This window comes from Hippoglossus hippoglossus, chromosome 22 (assembly GCF_009819705.1).
Source record: "Hippoglossus hippoglossus isolate fHipHip1 chromosome 22, fHipHip1.pri, whole genome shotgun sequence".
Taxonomy (NCBI): domain Eukaryota; kingdom Metazoa; phylum Chordata; class Actinopteri; order Pleuronectiformes; family Pleuronectidae; genus Hippoglossus; species Hippoglossus hippoglossus.
The window spans coordinates 5,233,227-5,252,483 of NC_047172.1; the positions used below are offsets into that span (position 1 = coordinate 5,233,227).

The following is a 19,257-nucleotide window of genomic DNA, read 5'->3' on the forward strand; positions in this document are numbered from 1 at the left end:
AGCATTTGCAGGAAATAAAAACACGAGTTGGTGTGGGTCGCGGTTATGCTGGTGGAATTTTGGACAATGCTTTTGGTCAAGAAGGATGTGGGGCCTGAAGGCGCGTCGGGGATGGGGAGGGGGGGATGTTCGGGGTGAAGGGAGGATAGCTCCGGCTCCAGGCAGCCGACCAAGTGTGGGGTATAATCTGACAGCACTCAGCCAAGACACATGCAGGGCTAAGACCAGGCACCCTACCAAGACCGGGGCCTGTGGGGATATCCTGGTGAGAGCTAATCCTCCAATGGGCCTGGAGCAGCGCCAGGAGCCACACGCACACACACATGCAGACACGCATAGTAAAGCCACACATGCGCGCTAAAGCTTGTGCATTCGCCCATATACACCCACACACATGCAAACACACCGTGCATGCTAACAACACACATGGGGGGGTTGGATGAACAGAGGAATAAGACAAAGAAAGCATGATGGCTGAGGAAGTGTGTGTGTGTGTGTGTGTGTGTGTGTGTGTGTGTGTGTGTGTGTGTGTGTGTGTGTGTGTGTGTGTGTGTGTGTGTGTGTGTGTGTGTGTGTGTGTGTGTGTGTGTGTGTGTGTGTGTGTGTGTGTCAGTCAGACCTCCCAACTACAACTGAATCTTGACGTAGTTCAATATGTTGAAGATGTCTCAGTGGATTGATTAAGCCATTCATACGATGGGTTTCCATCAAAATGCATCACAAACCAAATTTCCCCATAAATCTGCAAAGGAAAATGTTTATGTTTGTGCAGTTCCTTATGCTACTGTCACGTGACTGTTGGTTGTTGAGGTACACAGTAGGTGGGATTAATGCTCTTGGGGGTTGAGGAAAATATAACGAGATTAAAAGTGCGTCAAATAAACGAAAACCGTGAAATTGTCAATGTCATGAATGCTTGGTGACAAAGGGTAAACTGCATGTTTCCTGTATTAATTCAAATAAATTTACAGTGAACTCATTGGTCCACAAATGGCTGATTTCTTTCTATCAGTTTCCACGTTTCCTCTCCTTTTGTGACATTTAAGTCATGTCATTATTTATCCGCTGATTCTGCTGCACTCAGTCACATTTATCTTTTATCGATACACCGACTTGTCGAGTTTTCAAAATTTCTGCATTTCCACGTAACAAATTAATCAAGTGGTCCCAGTGAAAATTACCCTGAATGCTTGAAATATCTGCAACTGTGACTGACGTTTGTTTTATCTCTCTCTCTCTCTCTCTCTCTCTCTCTCTCTCTCTCTCTCTCTCTCTCTCTCTCTCTAACTCCTTCTTGCTGTTCCTCTGCAGATTATGTTTATTTTGAGAACTCGTCCAGTAACCCACTGCTGATCAGGAGGATAGAGGAGTTGAACAAGGTGAGTGTGTGTCTCAGGTTGAACAGATGAAATCTGTCTCATTCTTGTTAGTATATATTCTTACACCTTTTGGTTTTCTTCAATAAACATTCTCCCTTTCTGTTCACATGAAGAGAAAATATAAACACTGTTTAATTGTCCTATTCTTTTTCAGTTGTTACATTTTCATATGAAGCCCAGTGTCATTACATTTCTCACTTTGCAAGTTATATTATAGAAGAAAACAGATTTTGTTTAAAAAATATATGGAAATAAATGGTTTGAACACTTTACAAATATTTCTGAATTTAATCCAATATAGACCTAAAACACTTATCTGTTAATCAATAGGCAGCTATTTTATCGTTGTAGTAGTTTTGGTTTCAGATGCTCTTCTTAGTCAGATATGAGAGTAAACAATAAATCAGTTACTCCAGAAATTAAAAGTATAAAAAAAGTATATATTTCGAATAATGTTTTGTGAGGCACTGGTATGATTATTTACTTCATTAAAAGTACTATTTTTATAAGAAACAAAACATTTTATTAGATGAAATCAACATAATACGTCAGCATTGAGAATTGTTCATATGCTCAATACAATAATGACAATTGTAGAAATTAAAATACATCGATAATATACGATTTTAAGTATATGAAATGTACGGTTCAAATAAAATACATCTTTATGGCTCTGGAGGCAGTAAGTACTCAGTTGTATTATCACATAATGTTGCTGTCGACGGGTAAATCCCAGCCTTCAGTCTCGTACATTGTTCAGTCGGAGGAGCAGAAAACGAGTTGTGTCTCTGTAGACTAGTTACAGGTGCCTGTGTGTCCCGGGCCTGTGCTGGATAATATGGAGGCTGTTTAATGTGATTGACACAGAGCTCCGAGTGAGCCCTCTGTTCTGTCTGTCACTGTCAGTCTCTCTGCTCCTCGGGGATCCGTGGGTTTCTCCTCCACGAGGTTGGAGATAAATGTCTAGAAAGTAAAGAACAGTGTGAAAGGGAAAAAAATCTTGACAACCACCAACTGCTCGGAACTATTGAAAGAGTTTGGATGGAACTGGCTTTTACATAATAGTCTGCGTATGCAATGTTAAATACTCTGAACTTACTACCAGTAACAGAAATCACTGTCTTGTATTTAGTGCCGTGAATTTAAGGATGTTTAAAAATGAAAGAAACACAAATGACCCAGCAAACGATTCTTTTAAAATAGATTAAACTGCTGATTATTACCTTGATTTCTCTTTCAGTCCAGAACATAGAAGACAATAATACAAAATACAAGGCAACATGATGGTGTCAGATTGATTATTTTGTTGGACCAACAAAGTTTAGTATCATATAAGACAAAGGGAAGTGTAAAAAGCTCTTATTTGGGAAGGCAGATTCAGATAATATTACCGTTACTTGGTTATTAAAATAGTTTGTTTTCATGTTCACAGTCTGACCTTGAACGTTTATGCTTCATGTAACATCTTCAAATTTATGGCAGCTCTCTCTGTATTATGCCTAAAAATGTCAATGTGTATTACAGGCAAGAAAAGAAAAGCCTTCACATTTCATTTGTAAAGAAAAGTGTTCGTTTGCTCTAAAAAACAAAAATATCATAAATCAGCAAATCCTTTTTTTTTATGCCGAAGCTTCTTTTTTTTTTTTTTTTTCAAATGTTGACTTTTCGGGAAATTGGATTTTAATTATTTTATAATTGGCAGAGCAGTAAGTCTGATATAAATGTCTGCAGACTGTCTCCACTTTGCTTGTCCTCCGTCATCCTTCTATTTATGAGAGTTTCTAATCCAATATGCTCTGCTTGTACTAGGCTGCGGATATTTTTCTTACCTGCGATGTTGTAAATGGAGCTGCTATGTGACGCAAAACAAATTTCAGATGCGTTCTGACAATAAAAGTATCATCAGCATCATCATATGACTGCCAATGATGTGTAACACATCAATATTGTAATCTATACTCTTATATTCAATGTTCCTCGATGTGTGTGCAGTTTAAAAAGATGTAAAAGCTACAAATCGGGTTACAAACTTGAAGCTGTTCTCCTCAGAGCGGTTGTTTCCCTTGTTGTTTCCCACTATTCAATAAGACGTTTTCATGCAGCTCCTAATTTAAAAACAGTGTTGCATCAAAATACCAATGTAATGTTACTGGGGAGAAATGAATCTCCGGACTGCACAGAAACCCACCCCCACCCCCAAACACTCCTTCCCTGTCCTGACAACTGCAACACTTATTGTAATTTTGGAGAACACTTCTGTAGTCTCACACTGCGTTTTTTAGCCAAACTTAAAAAAAACTAGCCTCATTAATGTGTTTTTGTGTGTGTGTGTGGGTGCTCTGTGTGCGGCACCACTTGTTGCCGTGGTAACGCCGATTGTCTCTGGTTTGCAGACAGCCAATGGGAACGTGGAGGCCAAAGTGGTGTGTTTTTACCGGCGCAGGGACATCTCCGGCACACTCATCGCCCTGGCAGACAAACATGCAAGTGAGTGACCAACCATAACCCATCCAGCAAACATCCGGCATGAAGAGCACACCAGCCAGGACTGAAAACCATTTCATTTTGGCAGACCTCTGCAGTTGTTCTCTGCAGAGTTGTACTGTCTTCACATCCAAATCCTGAGAAGATTCCTCTGAACCCGAAAGCCCAAGCCCTTTTTGTTATGGGGCTACATTTGCAAACCAGATTCTTATCGAGGGGGTCATACAAATTTAAATAGTTTGTGTGCTGTTACCGAGCTGAGAGAAACACTCCAGACTGCAGCCTCCTCTGATAGGTCTGATTCCAGGCAGCGTTCGATTTGCTGGATGTTTCAATATGACGACACCTGCGTGTGAGCTGCTCCTCGTTGAAGTGTGGCTGTGTGGCGTGCACCTGAATGCGGTGCTGCTCTTTAGAGCTTGGAGCGAGCCCCGCAGCGTCTGGAACAGCTGGAACACATTGAATGGGCTCAAGCTGCATTGTGCGGCCCTTTTTAACGTTCCAGGTTCCACAAGGTTTTTCAGGGAGAAAGACAGTGAAACAATGGATTTAAAAATGAATGAATGGAAAGAAAGAAGCTCAGTTGAAAATGGTGAATGATGGAAGACTTGCAGGTTACCAAAGTGCATAAAGAGACTTCTGACGGCCTCCCCGGTGGTCAGTTGAAACGATGCCTTCAGGGCACTGACCCAGAGTGCCTGGATTCAAAGAGTAAAGAAGCAGGGAGTAATGTGATTTATTCACACTGTATAACATTTCGTTTTTTTTTGTTTTTTTTTAAACATGACAAGAAGTTTCCTGTTTTGGCACAGAGCTCTATTCTCCTCATCTGACCTTTTGTAGAAGTAGCTTGGTCATCCAGCCAGACAAGACACAAGCCAGATGTTAACGTGGATTCAAACATGTATTTGTATTTAGGGTTAGGATGTGTTTAAGGAAGACTTGAAGAATTTACCTGTAGAATTTCTTCTCACTTGTCAACACCGTGCTCCATCCTAAGTATAATGTTAGTTAGAAAATACCATCACCCACTAAACATCATTTATAGTCGTACTTTTACTTTGTTACTATCATTTTTCAATACAGATATTTTTGGACATGAAATGATCACTTTTAAACTGAAACGCTTGCAGAACTGCCATAAATAAATATTGTAGTGGGATTAAAGGTGAAAGCATCTCGTCCAAACTCAAAAGTGTTAATATCTGTTCTGAATGGCCACATTTTGAGTTGGTTTTGAATGTTGGTGTCATCATAGAGCAGGGGACGTCACAGTTAATAGTACAAATGGGAACAATGGTGGTTACTTTCAGAGAGTCTCTCCTGATGGGCATTTATGACCTTGTACCTGAGTTGCACACACATAAGGTCGCTCAGGTAGCGTAGTGAACTCCAGCTGCTCAACCGTCCAGACTCTGTGTACCGTGGGTGTGAATGTCAGGTTGTTGGTTTTAGAAAGTTGCACAACTTGTCGAATGCAAACTTCATCCGTAGCACAGTGGAGCCTTCTGTAACTCGCCCCATGGTCCAGTGAACGTGTCACCTTCTGTGACGGCTCTACTCGGTCACCCGGTGAGTGTTGAAAAAGGGCCGCAGGTGCCAGAGGAAAAAGGGCCAAAGCTGTTGCGTAAAAACGCACGAATTCGAGTACGCAATAACACGACCGAGCGGACTGTGTCTGGTCCACATCTGGTCTGAGATGACCTGCATGTCTCTGTCTCCGTCTGCGATGTGGTGCAGCATGAGTAATATCAACAACACTTGCAGACAGTTTATGGTTATGTCGGCTTAAAGGGCAGGTTTGAACTGTGGTTAATCGTGCGCCTGCTACCTGTGCACAGGCCGTCGGGAGCACAACCACGACTTGACGACACGGTTAAACTTAAACCATACAGACAAACTTAAAAGCAGAGGAAATCAAATAAGCCTAATTACATCAATCATAGAAATTGGTTAATAGTGTTACATCCTGACGTATTGCACCCGAGCTGTCATTCTAAAAGTAGAGACGCTGTCGTCGTTCAGGCAAAAGCAGCCACTAGACTTTGACTGGGTGTGGCCAGCTCAGTGTGTGTGTGTGTGTGTGTGTGTGTGTGTGTGCGTGTGCGTGCGTGCGTGTACGGAGATGGCCTGGGGGGTGTATCCGTGGCAGCACAGGATTGTTTGTTCTCTTGGACCACACAGCATCAGTTTCCCAGTGTGTGTGTGTCCCCTTTTTAAGAAAGTCTGTGATTATTTTTGACTGGTGTTTGTGTGCGTTCATACACACGCTGCTTTATCTGAACACATCTTTTTTTGTTTTGTTTTTTTACTGCAGTTTTGGTTGTTCTGCTGATGTGGTTCTCCGCTGAGTTTTTTTAAAGCCCCAATATCGACCACGATTTGAGGAGGAAACACATTTGAATGTGTCTGGTTTCTTGTTGCATGGCAAGTAAACATTGATATTTGAATGCAGCCGAGCTCAAACCCAGCGGTGTTATGATCCTCCTGGCAAACTGACAGACGTGGCAGGGCATTGTTTTTTGAACCTGGAGAAATGTTTGTGTTGGTTGCTCCTATGCCGGCCCCTCAGATTCGGCTGTGCTCTGCCAGCTGCAGTTTGGTGAGGGGCTTCCAGACATTTGCAATATGTATAAAATGCATGGCAGGAATGGCTGCGCACCGCATGGGTGTGGGCTGTATCCTGTCTGCGTTTCTGTAGCTGCAGCCTGTGTGTGTGTGTGTGTGTGTGTGTGTGTGTGTGTGTGTGTGTGTGTGTGTGTGTGTGTGTGTGTGTGTGTGTGTGTGTGTGTGTGTGTGTGTGTGTGTGTGTGTGTGTGTGTGTGTGTGTGTGTGTGTGTGTGTGTGTGTGTTCGTATGCATGATGAACTTTAGATTTTAGCTTTGGGTCCTGCCACAGGAATTACTGAAGGGGTACATTTAATTCAGTTTCGTTATGGATCAGTGGAGAATGGCAGCCGTTTGTGTGCGAGTCGTGTGTGTCTGTGTGTGTGCCTGTACGAGTCTGTGTGTCCTCGTGTGTCTGCTGTGAGTCATTGATAAAATATTTTTGCTTGCAGGGATCCTGAATACTCCCTCAACGGGGCCTCCAAACTCCGCCATTAGCCCCTCCCCTGTGAGCGAAAGCAGCCTCCTGAGTGGTCAGCTTCCGTGGCGGACTTGGCATTTTACCTCGCCGGCCCCTCCCTTCAGACATTTGAATTTGCCATGACTCAGACCTTATCCTATTTTTGAGATGTGGCTCCTAGCTCCCATAAACAATAGCGTCGGTGAACTGATGCGCACAAGTAGAATCGGTAGAATCCCTTTGAGACAAGCCGGTAGTCGACTGTTTATCACAGCCACCGTTTGGCGTGGGTGCCAAAGTGGATCGTGTGTCCACTTGTTTTTCATATGACTGTTCTATAAGTGAGTACCAGGAGTCCCTACATGGAAAAAAAACCCCTCAATGTGCCATGTTGTACCGTTTTAGTAACACAATCACTCTGTGTGGTTGACGGGAGTCATGATATGTAATAGTGGGACTAGTTTCCACAGTGATAGAATAGATTTTCTCATTTTCTTCCCAGGCTGCGGAGCTTTATGAACCGCGGCAGCTTCGCCTTGTGTCGCTTCTCATCGAGTTGTTGTCCCCGTTACTGAGCTCATGGAGATTTCATGCTGTAGTTAATCAATGTTACGTATCTAAATGATCTTATTAGTTTTAGCTTCATAAAAATCCAATCAAGTTTACTGTTTGTCAGGGAGGAAAAGGGACAATGATGCTAAAATGCCTTTTTTTTACCACTGTACACACAATGTGCTCATTCATTAGGTTTAATCAAAAGTTTTCACCTTTTTGCTTGTAACCTCAACTGTTGTTGCTTTCATGTCTTCTGACTACGAAGATGTGTAATTTAGAAAACCAGGTTACAGGTAGTAACAGCATCTTGCATGTTCACGTGCACTTTAGCAACCTGTCTACTCTCAAACTTGTGATTACACACAGTTGTCCACTACGAGGATCTCTCCTCTACTTCCTGACACAGTTTTGATTATACAGTACGTTAAATATATCAGTGACATAATAATAGGATCTTTTAACCGTATTTTAAAAAGAAAATGATCCTTATGCTCTTGCTTTTGAGCTGTGTATCAGGAGTAATCCTCGCTTATACTGACACACCTGAAAACGCACATCATCTGACCATTCGCTTAAAATCTGTCGGCCCATTTAACAGGAAGCAGATGTCCACTCTGGTTGTTTATTTACAGAAAATACTACGAACAAGCAAGTAAGGACCGAACTGTTACTGACAGTAAATGTTAGCAATGTTTTCTTTCATTGCTGATGAGAACCAATCAGGAAGTGAATGCGGGTGATTGGGTCATCATTCCCACGCATCTGTTTTCTGCCCGTGCAGACGACAATGCAGCTCCAGAGTTTATAAACCAACATGGGGTCAGCAGCATGAACAAACTTCTCAGTTTTAGGTGCTCAAACAACGTCTTTCGACTTTTTACAATACTCTTTCAAGGTTTGACCTTTTTGTGTAACGTTATATCGACTCTCTGAGAAATGAACAACCTGTGTATCTCTGCACTTCCACCTCCAGGACAACACAACTGAACGCAGACCGGACTTGAGGTGCCATTGTAGCCGTATGCACACGAAATGATCATCACTACAGCAGCACATTGTCCCGTCTTGTCCCTGTTTTTTGTTTTCTCCTGACCGAGCTCCTCTTGTTCTTGCTCTCATTCGGAATGTGCTGAGAATGAAGAACAATGTTCACGATGCAGTTGTGTGACATTAAAATAACAAAACTTTCAGAACTTGTCCTTGACTGGGCCAACACTTCATCCAGCTTACAGATCTTACAACACCTTATTTGATACAGTCGTTAGAGCTGAGCAATACTGATAAAACTGTTCTCTCATTATTTATGCTGTGGTGATGTTTCAGTTATGACTATGGGTAATTTCTGTACGTGTAATGCAGCCTTTAAGAACAGGCTAATACAATATTTAAGGAATGCCATAATAACAAAACTCACATCCCAGTATTGATTTTGTATTTATCGATTTCTCTTTTAATTAAGTTTTAATTATGAGTATTTTCTTTCAGACCACAGCTTTTTAAAGGCAAAACTTCATATTTATAGCCGCCAGCGTCAGTCCCCAGTCCCTCCTCCTCCTCCACAGACTCACTCTCTGGATTATAGAGGTGTAGTCAGTTTGTTATGGTAAAAAAACGGTCCGCTGCGCTCTCCTTACCTCCTCTTCTCGCCCTCAGGCCTCCTCTCTCTGCTGCTTTCCCTCCCCAACGATCCCCCCCCTCTCTCTCTCTCCTGGCCCAGTAAGGCGACCCATTCATCAATAATTGATAATTGGCAGGGACAGGTGAGATGGAGAGGCAATTTGTAGAGAGTATGGTGTGGGTGCACTGCCAGGAGATTGGCTCAGAGGAGGAGGAGGACTGAGGCTGGGGAGTTGACTTGTTACTCAAGGACTCACAGCCAGGGGCCAGGTGGAAGGGCCTGTCTGCTGATGGGCCACTACATAATCCTGTGTGTGTCCCATGGGCTTCCACTGGGGACAGATTTCAGACTAAAGATCAGTTATTTGGGGATTGCTTGTTCATTTGGGAAAAAGGCTGATTTCTGGGTCAGTGGTAAGGAAAGAGGAACTGAGCCAATTTCCTATGAGAGGACACAGGAGATTTAACGTTCCTCCCCTTGGTGAGCCATCTTCCCCCTTGTCCCATCTTCTCCTCCATAGATTGTTTATAAAGATGGATGACACTTACTCCCACTATCCAGAAATGAAGCCAAAATATCCTGGATGTGAACGTTGCCATGTAGTGACTTTTGAGCCAGAGTCTGCTCAGTAGAGATCAGTGGATGCTGTCCTTCGATGGGCTTGTTCGACCAATCACGAGTCAGTCTCATGATGTTTTACTCCGTTTTCATAGCATTAAAATAGAATAAAAGCCGAACTTACACAGAAAAATTTGCACTAAACATACATCTGTGTGATAAATGACCTAAAATGACAAAACCTCTATACTTTGACTTTTTGCTCCATGTCTGATCCATGTCTGATCCATGTCTGATCCATGGAGGAGGCAGGCTACAAGACCCTTGTTATTTATTTGTTTTAAACCACAAAATTAACTTGTTTAAATAACGTTGAGAAGAATAATGGTTGGGATCAGCAGGTATTCAAGTTCTCCGCCACAGTGTTGTCACTTTTTTAACAGAGCATGTTATTTTAGCCTAAAAACTAATTTCTTCCAAAGAGAGAGAACACTTACTCTGATTCCTTTCTGCCTTCACGTGTCTTTCATCTCTTTGCTTCTTTAATAAGGTCTTTTCTAGAAGTTAGACTAAATCCCTTCATCTCCTAAGCCTCCATTTGTTTAGTTTCATGCCAGAGCTCCTTACCCCAGTGTTTGTTTTGAGGACTTGCTCTGACTATTGAGCTGATGACCAGCTTCCTGCAGTTCTGTGTAGTGGAGACAAACCTGCATTGCCTGAAGGAAGGAAAAAAAAAGGTGCAGCTCATTACAGTTTTATGAAATATTAGGCTTGTTAAGCTTCAGGTTTAACAAGCAGAGGTGCTACATCACACGGGAAAACCACCGCCGGCTGTGGGAAGATTGAATGGGAAGTTTTAACACCGCCTTGACATTTCATAGACCTGAATTAAAGACTAAAGGAAGTAAAAGAATGGTTGGGGTGCAGAACGTATTGATTAGATCAGCGAGTCCCTGGTGTGACCCCTCTACTGTAACTTTCAAATGAAAGCTTGAAATGAAAGGAAATTGCCAGATTATACTAAGATAATTAGCAGAGTAATTTACATGGAAAAGAATTGCTGATTTGTCGCAAAATTGGGCAGCACTTCACACCCTGAGCCAACGGGAGCTGAATGAGTCTTGGTCAAAGTACAACTTAGAATTCTGAAGTCCTCATAGAATTGTGCTTCATTGAATCTGTGTAAAAGACTGGTTAGGTCATGTTCTTCATTTAGAAAAGATCAGCTATATGATTATCAGACTTTTTTAATTCCCTAAATATCTATATGAAAAGTCCTGGATTCAGTCACGTTGTCACCGAGAACAACTCTGAAAGTCGTTAATATTCTGAGGCAGTTCTTCTTCTTCTTCTTTTTCTCCTGCATAACTTTTGTGTTGCCGTCATTCATTTTTCATGGAGTTCATTTTCTGTCCTTTTTCATTTCAATCAAACTGCTGTGAAAAATATACACAATCTTGGTTTGAAGACGCGTGCGTGCGTGCGTGCGTGCGTGCGTGCGTGCGTGCGTGCGTGCGTCGCACAGCCTTTTCTCCTTCAAAGTAAAAACATGTTTAGCTAATCATCTATATACTCGGGTTTGTGCAGCTTGAATTTGTTAAAGTTTTGCTGAATGTTGTTATATTTCTTTACAACTGGAACAAAAGTGTAAGTTAACGTCTTGAAATGTAAAGGTAGAACATAAATACATACACGACAAGAAAGCGGTAGAAGTATCCATGTAACATATGTTTTGATAATACTCCATATTAGAGAGTTGGCCTTTCCGAGCCAGAGAGAACCGAGCCCGACCTGAACCCGACATTCATTCAGGCATTCAGGATTTTTTTTGGTCCAAACCCAACCCCCGATATTTTCCCCGGTTGCAGGCTCATGCTGTGTAAAAAAACAAGTTGACAGCCCAGCCAACGTGATCAAAACCAACATTTCTGTCCGACCGGCGGGTCTCAACGGGCTCGGGTCGGGTGTCCGCACTCTAACACACATGCATATTAAATGTAATGTCTCTCTAACTCACGTGGTCGATGTTCACACACATGTTGTCTCCTCGCTCACCTTCCTACAACTCGCATTCTCTTTAATCTTGTTTTCCTCGTGTTAATAAGCTCAGTCTATATTTTGTTGCTTTTATGTGGCAGAAGCTGGAGCGAGGCCCATGCTGTGCGTGTGCTTTCTTTGGGCATTGGTAGCGTGTGTGCTGGGTGCTGAGAGCTGGGCAGAGTGAGGGAGTGAAGGAGTACTTATTGATTTTGGCCACACATCTCTTCTCCTGAAAATCCCTTGATTGCTTTTGTTCTGCTCCCCGTCTCCCTCTTTCTGTCTCGCTTCCTCTAATGAAACTCCAAATGAATTGGAGCACGTACCGACTGCTTTCTCTCCCCCTCTCTCTCTCTCTTTCTCCCTCTGCCCGTTTAACTTCTGTTCTCATTGTCCTTTTTACTCTCTTTACCCCTTTCTCTCTCTCTCTCTCTCTGCGCCCGTCTTTGTCTCTCGCTCTCTCCCCGCTGATTTCTCTATCACTCCCCTTCCTCCTCTCCCCCTCTCCCACTCGCTGCCTTTACGTCTCTGTCTTCATCTCATGCTCCCTTGCTCTTTATCACTTTTGTCACACTTTCTCCCCCTTCTTTTCTCTTCTTGCCTATTTTATCTGTCTCTCTGTTTATCTGTCTCCCTGTCTATGTCACCTTCTCTCCCCCTGTCTCCCACCTTAATTTCTTTCTTATCCACAGACGAGCATGTGGAGATGCAGCCTACGAGCTGCAGCAGCTAAATCTGTTTGTGTAGAGTGACTTAGGCACATGACCCACTCCTATGGGCGGAGAGGCCCTTCAGCCGTCGCTCTGTCCATTCATACTTGGACTGTTTTTCACTCAGAACCATTGTTTCTTACTTTTTTCTCAACATAATCTTTGCGAGTGGCACGGTGATCCTCCAAGATTTTCCTTCTAATCCAGGGGGCCGGCAGCCCTCAAGGTTAAACGTTGGATTAAAAGGAAAAATCTGCAGTGCCGTACCTCCAGGAACTGACTGGGGTAATAATGGCTCAATCAACAACACAAGCTTAAAAGAAAACGCAAGCAGTTTTACACACACGGGTCAGTTTACTAGTCAGGTGGGGTACTCCTCGGCCCGTGAAAACAATCGTTTCACGTCTTCTGTGCTTCTCCAGGCTCTTTGTCAAGTCCGAGGACGTAACAGTGATGTTATCACTGTAGCACGAGGCCTGCGTTACAAACTGGGCGTACGTGGTTTAAAGACACAGGTGTTACAGAGGTGGAGAGCGTCTAATAGAAAAATCTACTATTGGTTGTTGTTGTTTTTTGACCATATCACCCAGCCCGATCGTTTCGGCTCTAAATTACATCCCTTTCGGGTTAATTCAGTAAGTTTCTTACTCGCAAATCCAGAACCACCTAAATAATAATATATTGAAAACACTCCTGAAAAGCACTGAAATGTTGGAGAATCCTCGGGGGACAGAGAGGAGTGTGAATCTAAATAATTCTGTGATCAGGGTTGAAACACTGACTTAAGAGAGAACCTGAGCCCGGTGTAAAGGGATTCATGCTGCATGAATCATGTGGACGGAATCGGTGAGACTTTATGTAAAAATACCTGCGTTTGTACTGGTTACACAAGTCTCCTTCTCCCCGGGGCTTCATGGTTCTGGCTCATCAAGTGCGTGTGTGTGTGAGTGTGGATGCAGCCTATACATTTCCCCGTGGACGCAAACGTTCCGCCTCATCTGATCTACGTACGTTTGACCTTTGCCCCCCCCACCTCTGTTTGCACCCAGGGGAGCTGGAGGAGGAGATGGAGAATCCAGAGATGTCCGACCTCCCTGAGAAACAGAAACACCAGCTCAGACACAGAGAGCTGTTCTTGTCCCGCCAACTGGAGTCTCTACCTGCCACACACATCAGGTACACCACAGCACACCTCACTGGTCCTAAACCACTAAATGATGGGCTGTAGTTGTCTATTTCAGTTTTTTTTTTTTCTTTGTTTTTGTGCACATCTTTCTACAAAGACATTTTGATTTGCTCCGTGCACGGTTTTGACAGCAGAACAGATCTCGGGCTGTGAATAATGGCTCAACTCTTCTTTTGAGCTACTGTCGAAATTCCCAATTACCTCAAAACAGAAAAGAAATTAATGCAATTTTCAAAAAAATTATCGAATAGATCAAACCAAAGTAAAATCTATTACTGCACTTGAAAATGTTATAAACAAATACAATCATATATTTTTTTTGTCACTGGTCCAAGACTTCCTGATTATTTTCACAGGCTCTTTTCTTTGAAATTTGTTCTTTTCATCACGTGTAGTAGCAGAGAGAATAGGGACAGACAGGAAACAGGACAAGAGAGACAGATATGACGAGCAACAAAGGTGCGTGGCTGGATTTGAGTTTGTGGATGTTTTGGTTATGTGGTATTCCACTTAACCATTCGGCCATCAGGGCAGCCCCATGAATAATTATTTCCACTCTGGAGATAAGGGTTGGAGTGATGGTGGCTGTCACCACGATGTTGAGCCCCGACAGCCTGCAAGGCTCACACTGTCACACACACACACACACACACACACACACACACACACACACACACACACACACACACACACACACACACACACACACACACACACACTAACGCACAGTAATATACTCATTATTTAGCTGGAGTCATGTTCTAATCAGCTGCGTCTTTTAGTATTAAGATTAAGTTTGATCACACATAATTTACATCACTTCAAATATGTGTGTATTTGGCACAGTGAAATTACACAGCTGTCCCCTAGTTAATCTCAAACACATGAGTTACAATACAACATTAATACAACATGGAAACTGGACTTTATAGGCATTAAGGTGAACTGGCAGATTAGCTGCATTGGATTCCATTAGACCTCACAGGTGTACCTAATAAAGTGCACAGTAAATACCTATATTAAGGAGTAAAAATTACCCAATACAGATATATCGATCAATATATGTTTTGACAGTGATTCCTGGGATCTTATCAAAACCTTATGACAAATAAATGTAATCGAGGCCTGATATTTTACAGTTTATCCGTAAACTTTATTATAAAAAAACTAAACAAATAAATAGAACTTGAAAGAATTTGATTAAAATACAGTTACACATCTTTTCTGCATTGTTTATTCTGTTTTTGTTATGTTTACATCACCTAACAAACCCAGAAAAGTTTTGGGTTTGTTTTGTCAAGCCTCGACCTTACCATGTAAAGTGCCTTGAGATAAATGCGTGTTATGATTTGTTGCTATACAAATAAAATTAATTATAATTGAGTCAAACAGTAAACACACCGTTTAACCCGCCTACTCTTTCACAAAGCTTGTTTCTACCTGTTAGACCCGTTGCTGTGAAAACATCAAATGAATAATGACAATAGTTTATTTGTTCAGTCCTTCAACCGCGGTTTGAATCAACCGTCTTACAGGCACCGGCTTTCATTTGGTTTCAACAAACTCGGGCACAAAGTGGTCCACTCATACCTGGCGTGGAGCATTAAATGTCAACAGAAAGCCATTTCGACATAGAGAACTACCTTTGCTCATTAGTCAACTCCAGGCAATCCCACTTAATCATCACCACATTATTACTTGACATTTCTGTAGAGTCGGAGGAAGAGGGAACTGACATCTGCTCAGGTAAAAATAGTCTGAGACGTTTGTTTAGTGCCAATTCGAGCTCGATGAAGTTTTCAAACTGAACACGAGTGTGCGGCGAGGTTACACAACACGAGTGCAGGACTCTGCCAAATTGTCTTTGCCTCATGCTGGAGAGGTAAATAATGTGAATGCAGACAGACGCAGTGAAGGGACAGGGCTGGATCACGATTTGTCCAAAAAAAATGGGCCATGCCAACTGGAGCCAAATTAAAAATCATTGTTGCAGAATTTTAGATAAATTCTCATCAAAGTTTGATCTTACACAGTTTGTCTAGCTGGTACCAGTCTGGTCCAGCTTTTCACCCTGCACTGATGTCACCAGTTATCCCACAGACTTCAATTTGTCTGTGTTTCACCTGAAATATTCCCTCTCTCTTCGTCCTCTCCTTCTTTATCTTCCTCATGTCACTCTTTACCCCTCCCTTCTTTTCCCTCTGCTCCAGGGGGAAGTGCTGTGTGACTCTGCTGAATGAGACTGAAGCCCTGAAGTCCTACCTGGACAGAGAGGTACGTGCACGGCAGCATGATGCCGCGTCCTAAACTGTGATTAGGTGCGTGAAGAGTTATGAGTTTAGAGATTCTTGTTTCGAGATGAATTATTCAGCGTGTTGACCCAGAATGTTCTGTTCACACGGTAATGAGGAGATGAGAGACTCGCGGAGGGGAAACACACACACACACACACACACACACACACACACACACACACACACACACACACACACACACACACACACACACACCGACAGACAGATACACTCCTCTTTCGCCTCTCCCGTTTTCCCTTCTCGCGTCCTGTTCCTTTCATTGCATCCTCACGCCTTCCTGCCATCTGTATTTCCCAGGATGCCTTCTTCTACTCGCTGGTGTATGACCCTCAGCAAAAGACTCTGCTGGCTGATAAGGGCGAGATCCGCGTTGGGAACAAGTACCAGGCCGACATCACCGACCTCCTGAAAGACGGTACACTGAGCTTAAACCTCGTTTTAATTGACTTTTTCTTCTTCTTCTGGGAAGTTTACTTGGTCCACGTCTTCCTGCAGGGGACTTTTTTACCCTGCGGTGAGATTTAATTTTCTTTTAAAGCAGTTTCTCAGCATTAACAGGGCGGCTTCAGCCATAAGAGACTATTTCACTTTTCCCGTTTTTTGTAACTGCTCAAGTCTCAGGAACACTTTATGAACACTTGTGAACTTTGCCTCAGCTTCTTCTGCCCCGAGCAAGTGGTTACTTCAGTTTTTCTTTTTTTTTTTTAACAAGTTACCCAAAAAAAACCTGAGTTTCCATGGCAACCACAGTGTGGCAGCGTGATTACACATAATCAGAGCATTTAAAATAATAGATCACTGTCTATGTTCTGCATAGCTGATGATTTTACAGCCACCCAGAGAATATAAGGAGGATGAGGCAGCTAATTATAGTGTGACCTGTAGAAAACTGTGTGGAACTGAACACATGACACACAATCTTAAGGCTGCAACTATTTTACATACAATTCTGATCAGATTATTTAATAGGATATGGACGACATGTCTCTATCCTGTTCCCGATGTCTGGAATCAATTTGTTCTGACTGAAGCTGTAACTCTGTAAAAACAGGTCTCACATATGTACTTTTATCTCAGAAACAGCTTGGCACTGCAACATGGCTCAAAGTGGGCAGCTGTGCGTGATAGTCAAAATAAACTCCAGTGCCCAGGTTGATCGTATAGTAGGAACACGTCAGCCCAGTGTAACCATGGACAGATTTGTGGCATAGAGGATTATTGATATCAGACTTTTACTGCACAGAGAAAACTTGTTAAAGCGATCGATTCTTTAAATGTATTGTTTTTGCATTGGGATTTGTTGATAATAAGAGAAATGTGACACATCACCAGACTTTGCGTTAATGTCAGGTGACTTTACAATTTGTCCAATAATTCTTATTTTCATTATTAGTCCATATTTTTAACGATATTTCCCAGACATTTTGTGATGCACAAATGTGACTGTGTACTGTTCTGCCAGATTTAGGTTTTGGTGGTTTCCCACGTTTTATTCTGAGCAGGAGGAATAAACCTGTAAAGCTCTGTAATTAAATGTATGTTAATGATTTTTATTTTTACGTGTTAGAAGCTAAGGCAGCTTGGTTAGTTAGTTGCAGGCAGACAGGCCGTGCATTTTCTCATTGAAGCTTTACACAGGGGGGTAATTTTTTGAAAGATAATTAACTCTATCATGTTGATTATACGTGGGACAGATGAAGCAAAGTAATTGTCTGCATCTGTGTGTTTTTCTGGGTTCATGTAGATGAGGGCGACGGCAGAGAGCTGGAGAAACTAGAGGAGAAGACCTGGGACCCAAACAGCTTACTGACAGAGAAACAGATCGACCAGTTCTTAGTTGTTGCTCGGTAAGTCGACACAGAACCGTAAAACGTGTGGGATATTTTCTCATTTGCCAAGAGTTAGTTGTTGAAGATTGACACCACTGTCATGTCGGTGTGGTAAATATGAAGCTTCATCCAGGAGATGGTTAGCTTAGCTTAGCACAAAGACTGGAAACAGAGGGAAACCGTTAGCCTGACTCTGCAACAGCAACAACAAAGAGGAAACAGTCTTCTCCTGTAAAACTTCCTGTTTTGTTTTTACAGATCAAACTTATCTCGATAAAATGTCTTTACTTTCCTGCCCATTGCAAATAGTTAATTATCAAAGACATGATATTTACACAAAGACATTCGAATGTACAAACACACACTTTCCTGCTTATTCACAGACATGTATGAATCCAAAGTAAACAGGAACATGTGCAGGAGAGAAACTGATGTTTCCTTAAAACGTCAGACAAACTGTTATATTGTGAGTGAGTGAGCTGTGTCCCATGTTTCCACTCTTCATGCTAAGCTAAGCTAACTCGTCTTCTTCCTCCTGCTTCATATTTAAGTCACAAAAGTGCTACTGATCTTCTCACCTAATTCTCAGCAATAGAGTAATTATGTGTATTCAACTAAATCTCTCTAACTTTTCCTGATATTTGCTCCTCCCCTTTCTCCTTTTTGTTTGTCCTGTTTAAGAGTCCAATGTGTTTTGCTTTGCAGTTTTGTGCTCGTGCTAACTGACTGGAGGTTTTATCTCAGAAATGCTCCATTACTGAATATTTTATCAGGAAGCACCGGATTTGAGAATTTTGCAGATTTGTCTTGCAAAATTGTTTTGGGGGGTATGAGTAGTTCAGTGTGTGACCTTTTTATAAAACTACATGAAACACCAAATCTCCATGGAGGAAGTAAAACCCAAAGTTTGTTTCCCAGCTCTTCCTTTATCTTTAATGTCATGTTCGTGCCCCATAGGTCAGTCGGCACATTTGCCAGAGCGTTGGACTGCAGTAGTTCTGTGCGACAGCCGAGCCTTCACATGAGCGCTGCTGCAGCCTCCAGAGACATCACCTTGGTGAGATACACACACACACACACACACACACACACACACGTGTGCACACATGAAAATGGCCTCAGGTTCAAGCGGCATCACACCACAGAGGGCGAGAAGCAGGGCAGTTAACCATAGGAAAAGTGTGTGTGTGTGTGTGTGTGTGTGTGTGTGTGTGTGTGTGTGTGTGTGTGTGTGTGTGTGTGTGTGTGTGTGTGTGTGTGTGTGTGTGTGTGTGTGTGTGTGTGTGTGTGTGTGTGTGTGTGTGTGTGTGTGTGTGTGTGTGTTAATGATTGTTGAGGCCTGTGTCTGGTTATCCTTAACAAGCACTTGGCCCCAGAAGCCTTGTGTGGGTCTATTCTGCCCTAGATCTTATCCTCATATATAAAACATAGATGAGAGGCCTCCTAGCTACACACACACACACACACACACACAAACTGAACCCAAAGGGGCTACAAATAAACACCATGGATCGAGCAA

At 42.5% G+C, this 19,257-nt stretch overlaps 1 protein-coding gene across 2 annotated transcripts in view; it reads left to right on the top strand.

The window, feature by feature from the left end:
• The window catches only part of mta1 (metastasis associated 1), a 42,328-nt gene that overhangs the window by 12,472 nt on the left and 10,599 nt on the right, over positions 1–19,257 (top strand). For both annotated transcript variants that reach the window (XM_034576397.1, XM_034576396.1), the window contains exons 2-8: positions 1,312–1,379; positions 3,773–3,866; positions 13,458–13,584; positions 15,805–15,868; positions 16,207–16,324; positions 17,654–17,756; positions 18,696–18,795. In XM_034576397.1, the coding sequence (XP_034432288.1) occupies positions 1,312–1,379; positions 3,773–3,866; positions 13,458–13,584; positions 15,805–15,868; positions 16,207–16,324; positions 17,654–17,756; positions 18,696–18,795 (674 nt within the window). The remainder of the gene's footprint in view (positions 1–1,311; positions 1,380–3,772; positions 3,867–13,457; positions 13,585–15,804; positions 15,869–16,206; positions 16,325–17,653; positions 17,757–18,695; positions 18,796–19,257) is intronic.